General features: G+C 33.4%; 1 protein-coding gene across 6 annotated transcripts; it reads left to right on the top strand.

The window, feature by feature from the left end:
• The first annotated feature begins 3,219 nt into the window (after window positions 1-3,219).
• LOC105329806 (uncharacterized) lies at window positions 3,220-20,370 on the top strand. Of its 6 annotated transcripts, none has more exons than XM_066067335.1 (10): window positions 3,220-3,323; window positions 6,708-6,957; window positions 7,519-7,632; window positions 11,795-11,970; window positions 14,827-15,735; window positions 16,793-18,268; window positions 18,881-19,020; window positions 19,333-19,439; window positions 19,541-19,576; window positions 19,802-20,370. In XM_066067335.1, exons 2-10 carry the CDS (start codon window positions 6,723-6,725, stop codon window positions 19,852-19,854), a joined length of 3,246 nt encoding a protein of 1,081 aa, XP_065923407.1. In that variant the 5' UTR covers window positions 3,220-3,323; window positions 6,708-6,722; the 3' UTR covers window positions 19,855-20,370. The 6 variants fall into 6 exon arrangements, with proteins under 6 accessions (XP_065923407.1, XP_065923406.1, XP_034314814.2 ...); XM_066067334.1 differs by having other exon boundaries at window positions 19,541-19,635; XM_034458923.2 differs by having other exon boundaries at window positions 19,541-19,642.
• The last annotated feature ends 293 nt before the right edge of the window (window positions 20,371-20,663 follow it).

The raw sequence follows: 20,663 nt of genomic DNA, 5'->3' as shown, positions 1-20,663 counted from the left end.
ACATTCAATTCACATATTATATGCATGTTTTACAAATAATAAAACATATTTTTAACAAAACTTATTATTAGCGGTCTTTTAGCCATTAATGAATTCATCTAGTCAATTTCAATCTAAAATTTGATATTGTTGACACTATTTGATGCTATTACTAATATCTTGATAACGTTAACACATCCATTTTTCAATGATAACGTTCACACTTTACTTATAATAACGTGTTTTCTTATTTTATCAATCTTATAATTATATACTTTTTATTTATAGGTGAAGATGGTTAAACATAAAAGTCGATTGTTGCTAAATCGCCCAAGATCAACGGCTGCAAAAATAAATTCTAAAAACAAACATATAGTAGAAAATATACCGGTATGTACTAGTGATTCGCCACACAAAAACAATACTCTTGATTTTGCGACGAAAGATAAAAGGGACACCTTCTAAGTCACCTCCTTGTAAAGTTATTAAATAAATTAAAATAATTAAAACGATTTTGATCAAGAATCTCCCGGGTCGTCTGATAAAGTTTTGAAGTGTCAAAACAACCAAATAGAAAGTGAAAGCATTGGAGTAAAATGCACAGGGCCTTCTAAGAGTAGGCGTGCTCTGCTTGAGTGGTTTGAAAACAATTCAAACATTTTTTCAGACTTTTTCTGACGAAACTGGTATATTTACATTTTCCAGTGTCTATGCCTGTGATAACACTACGTATCGATTTTGTACTATATAACTCATAAAGCCAAATTGAGGCGCGCCAGCGGGGTTTGCTTATTCATATTTAAACATTTAATCGTACGATGGTTTAAAATTATATAAATATAAGTAAGAAGGAATCATTCCTTGAATATTATGAGGTGATAACTTCGGTCAGTGCGTGATCAAATCTATCATAAAGCCTTTCGGGCAGCGCTTTATTTGATCACGCCCCGACCAAATTATCACCTCATAATACTCAAAGAATGATTCCTTATTCCTTATATAATACGTGTAGGCAATACGTGTATTTCAGACTCGGTGGACACTGCTGATATTCATGCAATGATTTTAAAAGTTTTACAACAACTCAAAGGTCATGGTCTTGAAAGAAGATTTGTTCTTTTTTTTTTTGAGTTGGTACAGAAGGGTTTATTCCCGATCAACAACATTGCATTTAGACTGTGGTTGGAAGTTGTTGAATGGTACGCTTTTGATAAATGGAGATTTTGATGGTGTTGAACGCTGCTTGAATACTTTACAAGGAGGCGACTTAGAAGGTGTCCCTTTTATCTTTCGTCGCAAAATCAGAGTATTGTTTTTGTGTGGCGAATCACTAGTACATACCGGTATATTTTCTACTATATGTTTGTTTTTAGAATTTATATTTGCAGCCATTGATCTTGGGTGATTTAGCCACAATCGACTTTTACGTTTAACCATCTTCACCTATAAATAAAAAGTATATAATTATATTGATAAAATAAGAAAACACGTTATTATAAGTAAAGTGTGAACGTTATCATTGAAAAATGGATGTGTTAACGTTATCAAGATATTAGTAATAGCATCAAATAGTGTCAACAATATCAAATTTTAGATTGAAATTGACTAGATGAATTCATTAATGGCTAAAAGACCGCTAATAATAAGTTTTGTTAAAATATTTGTTTTATAATTAGTAAAACATGCATATAATATGTGAATTGAATGTACGATAGTGCAAGTGCGTTAACGTTACCTCGGCATACATTTGGATAAATGCGAGGTGTTTTCAGAAATGACTGCAGTTTGGAAAGTTATACAGTTTTAGCATAATAGAGTGGGTCTAATGTAATTCCGTAAGAGTGGTGTATTTAATAAGTATTTAGTCTCTGGGTACAAAACAACCTTACCTCTTATTCGAACCGAGAGAAAATGGCTGACTGTGTATGTTTACGTCATCCCGGTGATGACGTAGATTAGCACCCTTGTATCATGCAACTTATTAAAACATATAACATATATTGCACAGCCAAAGTATCAGTTGGATATTATCTCTGAACAAAACAACGAGGTAAACATTTTTTTTTCATTTTCACCACTTGGTGACTTTTTTACGATAGTTTAAATATATTTGAAAGAAAAATATATCCCTAGGACAGAAACACAAAAAATATGAGAAGAAACTTTTTTAACAAATTCCCATAGGGCCCCATTATAAAAAGCTTTTACTTTCGAGATGACCCCCTATAAAATCGGAATGGAAAATATTTTTTTTTAACTTTAAATAATTGATATAGTAGTATAATTACATGCAAGAAATATAATCAAAATATCTAGGGTAGAGATGCTTCATAATGACTTAGTATTTCATCAAGGTAGCAAACGAAGACAATTTCTGCAGAACAAAAATGATTGGATTGATTTCTAAGGAGAAACTGAATATCGTGTTAACCAAATTGCCATGGCACGACTTAAGACCCAGATGACGGGCAGCAATATGTATATGTATTTACATTCCATATATCTTTTGCTTGTAAAGTATGTTGAAAGCTACGGCAGTTATAACACTGTAACACACACAAGGTACTCAAGGTTGTATTATGACATTACAAACGTTAAACGCTGTAAACTGCAACAAGCGAAAATCAAAGTTCACGCTTGTGGTTGTTACAGTGGCTCTTCCATTATATGAACTTACCCTTAGGATAAAATAGGAATTTTAAGGTATATATCACATTTGTGGACAAGACAAGAAGTTAAAAAAGTAAATATAAGCATTAAATCATTATTATTTGGAAGATACAGTGTCATAACTGCAGTTAACGCGCGTTACTCAAGTTGTATGCACACACCACTGCAGTTATGAGACTGTATCTTTAAAAAAAATGATTATTCAATGCTTAAATGTTTGTCACCACTTAGACTCTTCCCATTTTCAACCCCCTTAACAAGTAACAGCAAGGAAATTTAACAGCCAAATTAATAAACACCACTCGCGATCGGGGGCTTAATCTGACACAAAAACTGTAAAAATTATGCCATTAAAAAAAATACTCTTTAGTTATTATCTTGCTTTAGTTAACCGTCTTTCTATGAACCCTTTACATAGCTGCATTTCCTAAAAGGGCTTGTTTTTACACATTTTGAACTTTTCCAACGTGGCAAAATGAAATAAACAGCTTGAAATAACTATGTGTTAAAAACTCCGAATCTGATACCCGCTACATTTTGTTTGCATGAGTTACTGTTCCCAATGTTAATCAAGCGTAACGACAGACTGGTGCAAATAGTAAGCCCATTGAACAAGAAATTTAAAAGGAACACAACACCCGCAGTCAAAAGATTCATAAAAGTTGTAAAAAGAGGTAAGTCAATGGCATTTTCTGAACGAATTCCTTAAATATTTTAATGTTTGTTTGAATCAAACTCGTCAATGAAAAAAAAAGGTACCAAATTCCTCAATCTTCATCTTAGTTGCAACCCGGAAGGATCTTGCTGATATACTCAACAACTCCCATATTCTTTAACATAAAAACAACTGGAAGCTCCAAAAATCACTAAAATCCTAATCCGTGGGAAAGGGGGGGGGGGGGTGGTAGTTGTATACATGTTTCCAAAAAGTGGGGGGGGGGGGGGGGGGTAAACTCCATGGTAGTTCAGAAAAATTTTGGCTGTGCCAAAAAGTGTGCATGCCTCGTGATGAACTGTAAATAAGACTTGCAGAAAAGTGTGCTTAATTCACTCGCCGATAGACAGTCGCAGTCTTACTTTAGTCTTTCTTCAATATGGAGTTCGTAAGAATGTCTTTTAAAAGGTCATCTGAGGCGAATAATACAGTGGGATCAGGTTAAACTGTTAAACAAACAAAAAACCCCCAAAAAACAACACAAAAAAACCCCGAGTATACAGTGATATTTCGTTCAGAATGTCTGTGGAGAGTGTCTGGGTTATATCATGTATCTGTTATGAATTAATAATGCACAAGCAATATACATGAAAGCTATTTGCGCACAGGTGGCGAATAATTATGTCCCTTGACTGTATGTCCTCAACCGGGCGGCGACACCAGTCGTCGTTTCATGTGCTAAAATTCTGTGATATTTTTTAGGACGAACCCGGTCAGTAAACATCAAGTCGTTTAGAATTTTTTATTCACCTGTTGATTTTAAAGAGATTTAAAGATTTCACCAGTCGCTTTTCATTATGAAGATACGCAGTAGGTATTGAATCTTTGCCATACCATAAGGAAAAAAGTTGGGACAGAATGACTGAGAGACAGCGCTGAAAACTATAGTCCCCCCTTCTGCCATCCCCGCTAAGTGAGGATAAGAATAACAGTTACTCTCTCAATCGTATGGAATCCGGAGATGATCATGTAGTCTATTATCGCATCATTGCACCATTGCGGTTTGCATCTATAGTGCAATGATAAGATAATGCAATGACGATGATGCGATGATCTTGAAGCGATGTTGCGATAGCGCGATGACAATGATGCGACAATGTGATGACGATGGTGCGATGACACGATGAAGCGAAAGCGCGATGACGCGATTGTATGATAGCGATTAACAAGAGCGTTGAAGCGATAGTGCGATACAATGACACGATGCTCTATCGTGTCGTGGTTAGTTCTCTATCGCTCCATCGTCATTGCTTTATCGCACCGTCGAGCTGTCGACTGTTTTGCGCCTGCGCATGCGTAAAATCGCATGACCAATGCATGGGTTTTTAAACGGTCAAAACAAACAAAAATGATTTAAACGGTATATTGATAAAAGTAAGAACTTATTCCTAATAATGCGTCTCCAGTGGCAGATCCAGAGAGGGCGCTACGAGGGTTATATCCCCCATGAAAATGCAATGTGTGTGTGTGTGTGTGTGTGTGTGTGTGTGAGAGAGAGAGAGAGAGAGAGAGGTGGAAAGAAGTAATATTTTTTCAGATACAAATAATGCAGCAATCACCAAAGCATTCTGTAAACCAGACACGTGACAGTTTTACTAGGAACATAGTTTACATATTTATGAAACAAAGGCCAAAATTAATATATCTTATACAGTAACTAGAAGGAAAATGGTTCGGTATAGCCAATAAGTAAACAGATAGAAATATGTGGATTTTGTGGATTTAAATGTTAAGGCTAATCCATGAAATATAATGTTCATTGGAGTGTTCTTTGAAGTGCAATATGGTATTTTATTGATTGGAATATTATCAACGAATTTACCTTTCCTTGGAACGATGATTTTGATTAAATTCTAAAGATTGAAAGCTTTGTTTTACACTTAAAAGTGGGGTTTTACTGTGTTTGTTTATTTTTTCCTTAGCTTGTAATGTCATTATTCAAGAAGATGCGAGGTTTCTCTCTCTCTTTTTTTTTTTTTTTTTTTTTTTTAGATATTTCTGAAATTCATACAAGAATTTAATTTGTATTTTGGGGGTTAAAGTAATTGGAATCTAATTGTTTAAGTTGAGACGGGACGTTGATCATGTGACTTTTGTTGATCACGTGACAGTTATTATTATAATGGAATATTATACATATATTACATGGCTTCGAGGGCGACATACCAGAATATTTGCCCTGAGGTGACAGGAAAGGCCTGCAGTGTTATGGCACCCGATGCCGAAAAAGAGTTTGAAATTCTTTGTTATGTTAACAAAGCTTAAAGGGACATGGTCACGATTTTGATCAAATTTTATTTTTCTGTTTTTATTATTTTCAATGTTTTAAGAATGCATTTCTAATGATCAAATGAAATTTGGGTGCCAGTCGTTGAGTTTCAAGCAAGATACAGGGCTTACAATTCTTAGTCATGTAAACAAGGCTCGTGCCCTGTTTTTGTTTACATAGGTTCAATATACATGTACCATTAAAAAATCTTTTTAAAGCTGGTTTATCTATCTTATTATTCATTTTAAGCATAAGTTAACAGTTCCTAACAATTAACACATTTATTTAAGGTCTAAAACTGGAATTTTCACTTCAACATTCAAAATGTAAACAAACGTAATTGTTTACATAGCGAAGAATTGTAAGCTCTGTAACTCGCTTATAACTCATCAGATGACACTCAAAATTTGGTTGCTTATTAAAAATGCCTTACTGAAGCATTTTAAACATTAAAATCGACAAAATAAGTTTTGACCAAAATCGTGACCATGCCCCTTTAAGTCTTGTAATTGTTAACATGTATGTGGTATTTGTATAATTTTTCAATTTGATTTTGTTATAATATTGTTCATGAACACATTCGATCAGTTTATCTTGTTTGGCACGAGTCATTTTTTCAAAGAAATTGTAATTTCTGTACTTTGCATTATTCATAAACAAATATGAGACTCGAGCTTTGTTTACATAACATTGATTTTCGACTTATTATCTTGCTTGTAACTAATTGACTTCTAACATTCAAGTTTTTGCCAATTATTCAAATTGCACAAGTATTCAAATTTAAACATCAAAAATAAAAATTAAGATTTTGATCTAAAATCTAAGGTCCATTTAAACCACGCCAATGCACTCCCTTCTGCAAAGTTTAGACAATGCTGAAATGTAGTGTGCTATGATATATCCGTGGAACACATGATAAGGAGGAGAGACGGTAAAATTTTGTTCCTAGAATAACGGAAAATTTAAGGACTGTACGTTAACAGTAACAAATTGATACGAGTTGCCATTACAGTCGAAATTGTTTCAATATTGTATAAGAGTGGGACGCTAAGAGAATTTTCTTGTTTCTCTAAGGTTTATTCAATCAAAATGAAATATCCGGATTCCGTGTTGATTTGGATACACATATTTACACTCTGCGTTGCTGAAGAAACAACTAAATTAGAGGGAGATATAATAATTGGTGGACTATTCAAAATCTTCAACCTAAAGGATGGTGCTTGCTCCAACACAGTAGATACAGCGTCTGTTAGAGACTACGAAGCAGTAAAATGGACCTTAAAGAAGTTGAATGCAGCTAACTACATACCTGGGATTAACATAGGTAAGTATTTGGAACAACGAGCCAAAAAAGCAATTGATAGTATAATTGTGCTAGGATCTATTTAACTAAAAAACCGTAATCTGAATGAAAAATCACGAAAAGAATAATGGCAACAAATTCGTTTTTTAGTCGTTTATCCGATTCCTTTAATCTTAGATGTTTTTGGTTCATTTATAAGTAGTATACATGTATAAAAAAGACAAGACGATTTTTATCCTAAAAAATTTAATGCAAAAGTATGAACATTGAGATACATTTGTACCAGCTTATATAAATAAAAATGAATGAAAATATCTCTATATATTATAGTCTATAATATTATTTCAATACTGTTATAATAATATTATTTTAATAAAAATTAATATTTGAATATTCTGATATTAAAAAATATTTCCAATTTTGGAAACTAATCATGTATGTCTTGCATTTGATAATTACGAGACCGTAGTATTTTTAAAATTAAGTTTGTTTTTTATAGATTTCACAATTGACGCACAATGCACCACTTTTTTTCTCAGGCTAAGCTGCTTTTAACAAAGTAAAAGGATTTGGGTGTTACAGGTATCGAGGCGTTTTCCACGTGTGACATACCAGGAAGAGCAGTGTACCACACTGTGAATTTTGTCCAGAAGGCTTTTGAAAACCACGCTAATTCATCGTCTCTCCCAATCGTAGGTCAGTATGAATCAAAGTACTCAAAGTACTGGAAAGCGCTAAGCCAGCCTCATCGCTAATCTTTTTTTTTTTAATGTCAATTGTTAATATTTTAAAATCATAATTATACAGAAAGTAAATAAAAAGATTTCATAAAAATGCATAACATGCAGGAGAACCTGACCATACCATTTCAATCAATTTGAGGAGAGGAGTTTGTAACGTACATGTATATTAACTGATCAGTCGGCCCACGGACTGCCTAATTAAAGTTGTGATGAAAGAAGATGGAGATAGGTGAATAAGGCGTATAAAATGCCCATATGAGAAATGATTAGATACTGCAATATTAAAATATCATTAAATCTAATACTTTTGAAGTTGTATTTTACGACTAAACCAAATGGGCAGTTGCGCCATCTTATTTCCCCATCTTCTTCGATTGCGCTTGTGTACATTGGATTTCTGGGAAGGAATAAGACAGTGTGTGTTATAGAATTTTCGAAGTTATGAAACTGGTCAATTTCTAACTTGCATCAGACTGTCCCTCGGTATCGTCTGTAACCACGGACACAAAAATACAAATTTTGCATACAAAAATATATTTCTCAAATTTAAGAGGATATATTTATCGACAGTGGTTTGCAACGGGACCATAAAATTCAGGAAGGGATCTCTGCAAAGTTAAAAGTCTATTTAATAAACACTAGGTGTGCACTCATACATTGTATCGCTGAACACCTGTCTCCTACCCTACAGTCAGGATGCTAACCTTGTTCGTGCATACAGTGTACGGCAAGTTTTGAATACACTTACTTAGTGAGTGAAAACAAGACTGACCGTACCTTTTCACCGATTAAGACCTTAAACTATGACTAAATGTCATTGAATTTCTTTTTTAAAAATCGACAAAATGCATGAATGATCAAAGTTAACAGATATTTTTAAAAACATCATGTTGATAAATCTGTTGGCCTTTCGGGGTCTCAATTAAAATTTATCTACGTAAACTTTTGAAATAGCAGCAAGACAAGGCGATATCTCTGATCGCATGCTTTGAAACTCCGTTATCCGCACCACTGGCCATCCTTTGTTTACATCGCACAACGGTCACTCAACATGCGTCTTATATAATAGAAGCATGGAATATCTTTTGGCACGATCAGTTGTATAATCGGCAATGCATCCTCAGACTTAACTGAAAGGTCTGATAATGCTAAGTTTGTAATTTATTCTTGTTTTAATAAATAAACCCACAACTCTACGTTCTTTTGCTAATCTTGCTATTTTTAGAGTTCGGCAGCATGATCACTAGGTGGCGCTTATAAAAAGATCAGCGCTAGCACATGCGCTTAATAATTATAGCGCTTAAAACAGGCTTCAAGAAAAAACACGGAATTAAGTAAAACGCATGAGAAAAACCCCACAAAAGGCATCTTTTCCTCATTTGACCAGGGATAAATAACATGTATATTGTAATGGATAGAAAGAAAAGCAAAACACTGACAATGAAATTACACTCCATTGAGAAATACTTCAGCATATAAATGCATGTTTTAGTCATTATCAAAAGGTTTTTTAAATCACCCCATGACCCCAAGATTGGTGGCTCTGCCCTTCTGACATATTAATTTTAACAATGAAAGTGAGCATTACCCTCGAAGTACAATATTCACCGTGCCGGAGGCGCGGTGAATATTGTACTTCTCGGGTAGCTAAATCATCGTATTGACCTAAAAAAACAGCAATAATTGTATAGTATTTTGACTATGCTCACTTTGTGAGCTCTGTAGCTCTTGTAACTTTTTGACTGATACTCAAATTTTCGTTGGTCACGAGACATGCATTTCAAAAGCATTGTAAACAATAAAAAAAAGGAAAAAATAAAATTGACCAGAATCGTGACCATGGCATTTTAAAGAGGATTTGCATCAATGTATTTTTCTAAACGATTTCAGGCTGCTTGCGTTGTGTTATGAACTTTGTAATAGACAAAATCATGGTTCTGATTGCTATTTCTATATTTTTAAGACTGTAGGGAAAAACTTATTCGTTTTTAAATAATCTTTCTATCGGTTTTGATCCGTTTAAGTTACTCAAAATACATGCACTCGGAAGTAATCGGCTATACACCATCTAAGTGGTTCGTTTTAAGCCCAATCGAAGATCAAATGTTTTTGACGAAGATAAATCTTTTAACGTTAAAGCCAAAAAGGCAAAAAATAGACTTGTACTTGTATTTTACATACTAGTACTTTCCAACCAAAGTGTACTCGGATAACTAAAATGTTTCACCAACAGTACTGTAACGATGGAAACGCAAGAAAATTATATATTACACTACAAATACAAATGTGTTTTTATGCCCCTTCGAAGAAGGGAGGGCATATTGCTTTGCTGCTGTCTGTCGGTCGGTCGGTCTGTTGGTAGGGCTGTCGGTCGGTCGGTCTACCAACAATTTCCGTTCATTTTCTTCGCAGAGGATGAACACATTGAAATGAAATTTGGTATACAGGTTTATCATGATAATATCTAGGTCAAGTTCGATATTGGGTACGATCTAGCAATTTTCGACAGAGTTATGGCCCTTGGACGTAGAAAAATTCCAGTTATATGCAGTTTCCGCTCATTTTCTTCGCAGAGGATGAACATATTGAAATGAAATTTGGTATACAGGTTTATTATGATAATATCTAGGTCAAGTTTATATTGGGTACGATCAAGCAAATTTTGACAGAGTTACGGCTCTTGGACATCTTCGCAGAGGGTGCACGTATTGATATGAAATTTGATATACATGTTTATCTAAATAATATCTAGGTCAAGTTTGATTTTGGGTATGATAGAGCAATTTTCGACAGTTATACCCCTTGGAAATTCCAGTTATTTGCAGTTTCCGTTTATTTTCTTTGTGGACGTTTCCAAGGGAGGGGGCATAAGTGTTTCCCAAACATCTCTTGTTTTTTCAAATTCTGATTAGGTAATTAGTTAACGTCCATTTTCGCATATGCAATACTTACTACTGAGATATAGTTAAATGCTGAATGGCATTAGGGTATTGAAGACTTAATATTTAATTTGATGTCCTCATAAACAAAGAAAGCCATCATATTAAAAAAAATAATTGTAAACATAATTGAACAGCAAATGTTTTACGTTTATAATTCTGCTAATTGTAGAAAATATTATACAATTATTGCGGTTTTTTTTTTAGGTCAATACGATGATTTAGCTATTCTCGGAGTACAATATTCACCGAGCCGGCGAGGGGGCTCGGTGAATATTGTACTCCGATGGTAGCTAAATCATCGTATTGATTGAAAATCAGCAATAATTATTTAATATTTGAATCAGCGACGAGTTGATACAAACATATCAAATTGGCTGTTATATCAAGCACACATTTTAGTTTGAAGCCATTGCCAAACAAATTGAGAAACGCGATTTTTCATTGGACGATCTATTTTTAGTTAAATGCGTTATATTGACCTCCTAGGTCACGTGCAGGTGAATATAACGTTCTGGTTTTTTTTTTCTAGATTGTTGGATATCAGCCAATCAGACAGCTAGGAATTAATCAGTCATATAATAAATTGGGTTGTTTGTTAGTACGTACAGAAACAGAGAGAATCAGTCATTCCAAAAAAATATATATTAAGAAAAAAAATATAATTATGCTAACAAAAGATAAAAAAAAATATGTGCACAGAATTAAACAGCAAATAGTTCACAATATTTACAATCCTGATGGTTGTGGAAAAATATCTTGGGTAGTTTGTAAGCACAGAAACATGGATAAGCAGTTACTTATAAAACTGTAAATTAAGAAAAATATAATATTATACTTTAAACCAACTTTTATTCGGGACGACTTTATTTCGCGATTCACATCCGAGGAACTGCTTCGCGACGACTAATGTTTGCGACCAAGCCTTGTCCATACCAGTCTTGTTATAACAACCGACAACGAATGGTTCGCAGTGATAAATATTTTCGATAATGATGTCCCCGCGAACCTCGCAAAAATTTATCGCACGCGAATAAAAGTTGGTTTACAGTAAATTCAAAACATATTTAAAAAAAATTACTGCCTTTTTATTTGAGTAGCCTTGAAAATTTACAGAACTAAGGTGGTCGCGTTCTTTTATAATATTTTAAAACGGATTTTACAATCGATTTTCAGGTATACTTGGCCCAGAAGCAAGTTCAGAGGCTGAAGAAACGTCGGCTTTTCTAAGTTCTTTATCAAAGGAGTATCAGCTTTATCAGTTTCTTTTCTCTGCGACAAGTTCAAACTTAAATGATGAAAGACTGTCCAATATAGTGAGAGTAATACCAAGCGATACAATTCAGACAAAGGTGAATGTTTAGTATACGTTATTGACATATCAAGTATTATCTACAAGGTTTTTTTTTTTATTACGGCTCTACGATTTTTTTAAAGTGACAATCAAACCTGTTATTTTATTTGAATAGGATATATAACAAAAGGTTCTGTGCTATTTCCCAATGAAAGAATTAGTAGTCATCGAAACCACCCACCAGCCGGAATATTAATTTACTCAGACCATTTATCTAGTAAGCAAAGTTTCGGGTTCCAGTTTTCATCAGTTTAAATTTCACCATAAATTCGTTACAAAATCTATTTAGCAACATTAGAAATATTGTTTACTTATTTGAAAAGAATATCTTTAATTCTTCAGCGTCATTACAAAAATTACTGCTATACTAAATGAAAGTTGAGAAAAAAAAGCACAAAACCTTTTTTTTGGCAATTTTTTTTTATTCTCTTAGGATATTCCAAGTTTTTTTTTAACTTATTTACAAAGCGGTTTCATATAACTATTTACAGATCCTCAGTCCTTATCTAAGCTACTTTTACTGACAGAAACGCCTCAGATCAAAAGAAGATGATGTTAATCTTCAGGGAATATTATCTACAAAAAAACCTTTATATCGTTAAAAAAAATCTATTAAAAGATTGACAATTAATATCAAATAACTTCAAATTAACCACATATATCAAAATAAACCACATCAACATATGTTTTCAAACAGAAAGAAATAAACAGGGAGAAGACTATATGGCCATTTTATCATCCCTATCCTAATAAATCTTCCTAAGCTTTAGGTTACAGTGGTAGGTAATCATAATGGTCTCCTAACGACCTATCTGTTACGCTTTTAAAGCTAATATTTTTCACTTTATTCTGTCTCATTCTTCCCCCTCTCTAAAATTTCTTTTCCCAAAAATGTTTTCTTAGCATGCTTATACATGTATAAAAATATGATTGACTCAATTTAGACATGCCTAAAATTGGCTTCTTTGAACGTTTTTAGCTCACCTGAGCTGAAAGCTCAAGTGACCTATTCTGATCACATTTTGTCTGTCGTCCGTCTGTCTGTCCGTCTGTCCATCTGTCTGTAAACTTTTCACATTTTCAACATCTTCTCAAGAACCACTGGGCCAATTTCAACCAAACTTGGCACAAAGCATCAAAAATCTTCTTCTCATGAAATGTAAGACCAGGAAAGCTGCCACTTGTGTGAAAGCATCCTCGGGTAGTGTAGATTCAAAGTTGTGAAAATCATGACCCCTGGGGGTAGGATGGGGCCACAATGGGGGGTCGAAGTTTAACATAGGAATATATAGAGTAAATCTTTAAAAATCTTCTTCTCAGAAACTAATCAGCCAGGAAAACTGAAACTTGTGTGAAAGCATCCTCAGTTTGTGTAGATACAAAGTTGTAAAAATCATGACCCCCAGGGGTAGGGGTGGGACCACAATGGGGGGGGGTCGAAATTTTACATAGGAATATACAGAATAAATCTTTAAAAATCTACTTCTCATGAACCATAAGACCAGGAAAGCTGAAACTAGTGTGGAAGCATCCTCAGGTAGTGTAGATACAAAGTTGTGAAAATCATGACCCCCAGGGGTAGGGTGGGGTCACAATGGGGGGGGGGGGGTTTGAAGTTAAACATAGGAATAAATAGAGTAAATCTTTAAAAATCTTCTTCTCAGAAACTAATCAGCCAGATGATTCTTTATAATTGTCAAGACTTTGGCCCCAGGACAATTCTTTGGCCTCACAAGAAGTTTCAGAGTTTGATGTAGGTTTATATCCCATACATAAACTATTGTTAAGGATCTTTTTGAGAACTGCAATACTCAACATATGATATGACTATAAAATCATCCTGTTAGAAAAGGGACTAATGATTATAAACATAAGAATATCCAGGGGGGAAATGAATTTTATTTATACAGGATCTACATGTATTATTGTACATTGTCCAGATAGTTTGTATTATGACTCCATTAAGCTGATTTTATCATACCATTTGTTCCTCAGGTGAGCGATGTGGCCCATGAGCCTCTTGTTTTGAGTACTTGTAAAAATCGTGAAAACAACTAACAATGATTTTTTTAACAATTTATTTTTTGATTGAAACTAACAAAACTATATTGCTTATCCGTTGTATGAAGTGTATAATTGTTCCCCATTTGCAAAGGTGATAACCCTTGTGTTTCAATTAATTCTTTGGATTCTGTTGGAACTCCCTTTTTCCGTCGAAATGATAATTATTAGAATTATTATTATTTTCAAAAATATTATTATTATGTCAAAAGCAAACAAGAATTTTGTTTCGAATACATTGTAGCCACATATATTAGACCATTTCTCTTACGCCGAAATAAAAGCATGAATTCAACAAATAAATAAGCATTTACACTTGCGTATTAATACCATATGCATAATTTTTGTAAACTGATGGTTTGTTGATTGAAGTAGACAACTAGCAACCATTTACCAATAACCAAACTTCTCAATTTTCAAACAAGGAACTTTGAAATGAGCATGTGATAATAATACAATGTAGTGGTACATGTACATGACATGAGAAACTTTCCATTACCGACAATTGTTTTAGTTGTATACAGACAGTATAGAGTATTCATTGAAAAAAAGTTTAACGGTTTGTGTTCATATCTAAGAGCGCCATGTTTTTATCGCTGATTCATACGTGAACACAATTCTATCACGTGTATGTCTTTGTGAGAATGTGGCAACAGTTTAATAACACTTCTTTGTAAATAATGAACATTGGACTGTAATTTACTTTGTAGTTATCATAAAGTTATAGTTATCAAGTTGCCATATAAGTTTGATAAGTAAAATTTTAACGTTTATCATAAATCATATCATGTAGGTTATGCAGCACTTTTTGAAACAACTAGAATGGAATTATGTTGCAGTCGTGTATGAAAATACAACCTATGGAAGAACAGCTTTCGAAGAACTCTCAAGTTCCGCTAAATTTGAGGGTATTTGTATAGCAAAATCGTTTCCTATTGAAATTGGAATAACTGTCGACTTCAGTGCTCTACAGACCGTTTTGGACAATCTGTTAAGTAATGCCGAGAGCCAGATCACGGGTGTCATATTTTTCGTGTCTACCACAACTGCTAGTGACTTTCTTAGTATTGTCCAAGGTCGTAAACAAGGATCATTTTTTCGACTGATGATGGTATTTTCAGAATCGATAGCATTGGAACGATCTATGCTGAAAAATTATGATAGTGTATCGAAAGGAACATTTGTAACTAGCCCACCAGTACTTGAAGTGAAAGAGTTCTCTAACCATTGGAATAGTATTCTTTCGAACAAAACTTCATTTTTAGATGAATATGTAACCAATCATTGGCTACTAAATGTACTTCGCAAATATATCTCTTGTGATCCATTTCAAGAAACCTGCTTGATGCCAACGTTACAAGAAGTGAGCACTTCGGAAAACGAAAATATATTTGAAGGATATGCAATCGTTGCTGCTCTTCTTCAAGTGAATGGAATCAAAGAGCTGCATTCGGAAAAGTGTAAAGGTAGTGACGGAATCTGTACAGAATTGAGAGAAACTCTGCACAAACATAAAAATATGCTTTTTAAGAAGAGTTCACGTGAAGTCATATTTCAGGATGTACCATTCCACTTCGAAAAGAATTTCAGTATTATTCTAAATGGGAAAAACGAGGTACTAATGAACGGAAATATTTCGGCCTATGAAGTTTATCAGTATCGGCGATGCCTTGATAAGAATGAAGATTTCTGTTTAGAAAAGGTAAGAGAGAGAGAGAGAGAGAGAGAGAGAGAGAGAGAGAGAGAGAGAGAGAGAGAATATGTATGTTGGGGTAAAGTTTACTTTGTACCATAAGGCATAGTTTCTCTTAAAAATCAGTATTCAATATTTTGCAAAGAAGTACTAGTATACTAGACAGCAGTAAGTATTTATATTTAGAAAGAAGATGGGGGAACAAGATAGCACAAATGCCCATTTGGTTTTGTCGTAAAAAAACAATTTCAAATTATTTTTTTCCCAACCAAATATACTAGATGATGTTATATTACAAGTTTGCAAAAGCACAATTTCTAACTATTTAGTTTTGAATATTTCAACAAACGATAAGAAAAAATATGAATTCACCCATCTTCTTTGATATTAGTATCATTGACTTCATCCAAAGCTGACCAGATTTAACCGTATCTATCGAGGAATATCAAGTACCCCATTACTATGTTTTTTTTCTTCAGGGTTTGTTAAGTCTTAAAAATACAATTTTATTTCCATCTCGTTTAACATAATAATTACATGTGAACATGCAAGTATGATTTTTGGTTAGCTCTCAAAAGTTTTGTTTGATTTGTAATGATGTTATCAAATATATTTACAAATGATCGATATTTTCTCAATATCAAAAAATTCCATGTCTTTCATATTTATCTTCACATTTGGAACTTAGGATTAGATACCTGTAACCTTTTATTGAAAGAGTTTTTTTTTTTTTTGGGGGGGGGGGGGAAATAAACATAATGCTGTTCAAACGAATAGCAACATTTAAAAGCAAAGTTTTTAACATTTCCATGTGACCCGATTTAAATGCCCAAAAGTATACCTGGACATACTGTAAAGGTGTTGTTTTGTTTGAGGCAATAAATAACTTTTCTTTGTCTTTGCTATTAGAAACCCTGCCATGAAAATTATAAAACATGCTAGTAGTTAATATGAATTGCAATTGATAAAATACTACTTCCGTGTACTTAGTTATTTGTAGTTTAATTAAATCAAAGGCTTTGATATATGATCTTTAATATCAGAATCTTCTCTTTACATATCCAAGGTAGCTGACTATGGCGAGAACTCATTGAAGGTATTAACTGGGAGACTTGTTGATTATAGTGACAACAACAACGAAATACAATGGCCAAACATGTACAAGGCACAGTGTTCTCTTGGAAGGAACTGTAAATCCTGTAAAGTAGAAAATACCGAAAATGACATTTACTTTAAAAATGGGGATTTTTTTATCATTGGAATGGCTCCTGTCAACACTGGAGATCTCTCAAATCCATTACATTGTGGTGTTATCAGAGAATCCAATGGATGGGAATGCACAGAGGCCATTTCTTACGCAGTTGATGATATAAACCAGAATAAAGACGTATTTCCAAACTCTACAATTGGTTTTATCATATTGAATAGTTGCAATCAACCTGTTCTCACTAGTAAAAAACTACTGAATATAATGAACAATGGTGTAACCCTACCAAATGGGACTGTTGTGCATGATGTGTCTTCCAGAGTATTAGGTGTTGTTGCTGAATTGGGTAGCAGCATTAGTCAGGCAGCAGCAGAGGTATTGCAGGAATTCAACATTGTCCAAGTAGCTTACGGGTCAACAGCAGCAGTTCTTAGCGACAGAGAAGAATACAAATACTTTTTAAGATTAACCACTCCAGATACAAATCAAGCTGTGGCCATGGTCGACATCTCAAAAAAGTTAGACTTGACCTACATTCAAATACTTTTTAGTGAAGGCACGTATGGCGAAGGTGGACGCGATGACATTATTCGTGCGGCAAAGTCATCGAAAGTGTGTGTAGCTAACGAAATCATAGTTCAAGAAAATAAATACTCGAAGGTTCTTGACGATTTAAGAAGAAACCCGTATGCTAAAGTAGTCCTGTTGTTCCTTAAATCACACGTCGTCTCGGAGGTTATCGAAGTGATAACAAGATCAATGGATGCTGAAGAATTTGTTTTTATTGCAAGTGAGGCCTTTGGCACGAGAACGGAGATAATTGAGAACAATCCCAAACTAGAGAATTCTTTATCATTATCCTTGGAAATACCACTGAGCGGAAATAATCTAAAGGGCTATATATATTCAAAATCAACAGAAAAATACTATTTAAATCCCTGGACACGGTCTTTTCTTGAGAAAAAGAATGCATGCTTTTTTCCTGGAAGTTTTGACAAATCTTCCAATAAACAATGTGAAAAGGTATTTGACCGGTATAATTCCAGTGACATCAACTATGACATTTGGTCTCCTTTTGCCCTGCATGCTGCTAAGGTAGTGTTAAATGGAGCGTATTCCGCTTTTCGTCATATTTGTGGGCTAAATTCTAAAACAATATGCTCCGAATATAGAGATAACCCAAAACGAGTATGGGAGTATTTTCAACGACAGAATCTCTCTCTGAACGGTGTTCAAACAAGTATCTTTGATGACAACGGAGACGGAAATCTTGGCCATGTTATATACCAGATAAAGAAATCGAAGACTGATCCAAAGGTGCTGGAATTCGTTAAGGTATTTTAGCATTCGCTGAATAAAAGCTGATGCACGTCACTGACGCTACAATTTGATATTATACCGTATATCTGGGTTTTTTTCGCGTGTCACAAAATTTGCGAAAATTTGCGTCGGTCATTTTTTGCAATTTAAAAAGTTTCTTATAGAAAAGGATACAGAATACAATTTCTGCTTAATCAACAATTTTCGATTTAAAAGATATCGCAAAAAAGCGAAAATTAGACCTTTGCAAAAATTACTGGATATACTGTATGTACTATAGGAATCAATCGCGGTTACATATTCATACCTCGATGTTACACTCTTTTTCATGTACACCACACCGCTTCCCATCTTTAGAATTATTTGTGTCACTTTGAGATGAAGCTGTTCAAATATCTTTGTGGCAAGATTCAAATGTAAAAAATGTCAGTAAAGGATTTCAAGTGGTTGGTTACCTTCACAAACTTGGCTCTAAAAATTTTAATGATAAGTAAGTGAAGTATTGTGATCATTGAAACTGGATAAAATAGTAAAATGTCAAGCAATGGACCAATATTTGACTTTAATTAGAGGATATTTGAAATATCAATAGGCAGATAAAAATATTTGCTTTTTTCCTTGGAACAGGTTGGAAGTTTTAGCCAATCAACTAAACTCAATTTAAGCAGAATTGATACAATCAACCCTACTGAATGTCAGAATCAAAAATGTAAAGATTATTGTACTTTGTTTTACAATGGAAACGCGAAGGATGAAAAAGAAACAAGGTAAATATCTAAATACCGATACCTTTTGTAGATGTACATAAATACGACACCGTCATTAAAAAGAAACAAAATGAAACGCACGATATTTTCATCAGTCAAAAAAATTGTTCTATTTTTAAGTCCCAAATCAACATTGTATAAAATAATACCCAGTCTAGTAAAACATGGCATCAGTCGTTCAAAATAGGCAAAATAGGAAAGATCCGTTTGACAGAATTAAGTTTGGATCCTGTATCACACTCCTTTGTCGCTTTCTTTCCCTTCCTAATTGACGTGTTGGTGTTAATTTTTTTTCTGGATTTTTTTTTTCAGCAATGATAGTTCTAATACAGGAGTTGTTGTTGGTCTGTCCGTAGTAGCAGCTATATTTGTGTTCAGCACAATCGCATTAATCATTTACATACTCATCATTAGGAGAGGTACGTAAGATTAAACTTTGCATAGTATTGATATTTTGCCTTGATGAATTAGAGCATGTACAACTGTATTTGATGGGTTTTTTTTAAAAAATTCATTTTAGGATTGTTAAAGTCAATACAGGAACAAGAACATTATGGTAATAAAAATCAAAATATTAGATGTTTGAGACTCAAGCCAAGTTGGAAGCCCTTGAAAGTAAATTGTATGACCTATTTTATATATATATTTATATATATATATATATATATATATATATATATATATATATATATATATATATATATATATATATATCTATACATATATATTTATATATATAGATCATTTATTAAGCTTTAAAGCATTTTTATTTTCTTTGCAGTGGATCCTACAGAATTTTCGATGCGAAATGAATATTTAACTGTTGTGAAGTAACTACAATGTACTAAATTGACGTAAGCTGCGGTCAATATTAATACATGTACATGATCCTCTCCCATCTGACCATGAATGATCTCGAGGTTTATTAAAATATTAAAATGAATGACCAATCTGAGAAAAGCAAATTTAAAAAAAGTATCCTTGGTAAAACCTGAATTTTAAATGTTTTAATTTGATTTAAATTTTGAATTTCTTGGCACAATGATTTATTTCCTCTATCTTTAAACATGTATATAAGAATTGTTTGTTTTGTTTTGTTTTCTTGTTTTTGTTGCATTTTATTTGTTTATACCGGTATATTATTTCAATCATTTTAACTGGTTAAATGATTGTAATCATTAAAAATTTATATTGGATGGTTAATAGTGTGAGTACAATGTCATGATCTCCACTAAAGACATCTTGTCAATTCTTTGATTGAATACAGGTCATTTTGTAAATTTATATGTTTACGATATTGTATTATCTTACAAATAATTTTGTTAAAAAATAAATAAAATTAGCCTTCTATGGGATATTTTACAATGTAAGGAGGAAGTACATGCTATTATATAGCGTTTTTACTAAAGGTCAGTTTTGTTACAAACGTCACCTTTGTTTTTACGTCGCGTCAATGACTAATATAGAATTTTTCCCTCATTTTACCAAGCGTGGGAAAGTTCGAATGTCATCTCTTTCCATAATGTACGACTCTCCTTGCCCTGTGCCAGATGAGCGCATCACGCGTATTTTCTAAACTTAGAATTTCTTTTTCTTTTTTGCCTCTAATTGGAAAAGAAATTTATAATGGTTTTAAAAATCAT

This window comes from Magallana gigas, chromosome 7 (genome assembly GCF_963853765.1).
Source record: "Magallana gigas chromosome 7, xbMagGiga1.1, whole genome shotgun sequence".
NCBI lineage: Eukaryota > Metazoa > Mollusca > Bivalvia > Ostreida > Ostreidae > Magallana > Magallana gigas.
The sequence above is the reverse complement of the archived record's forward strand: the minus strand, read 5'-3'. Positions and strand labels throughout refer to the sequence as shown.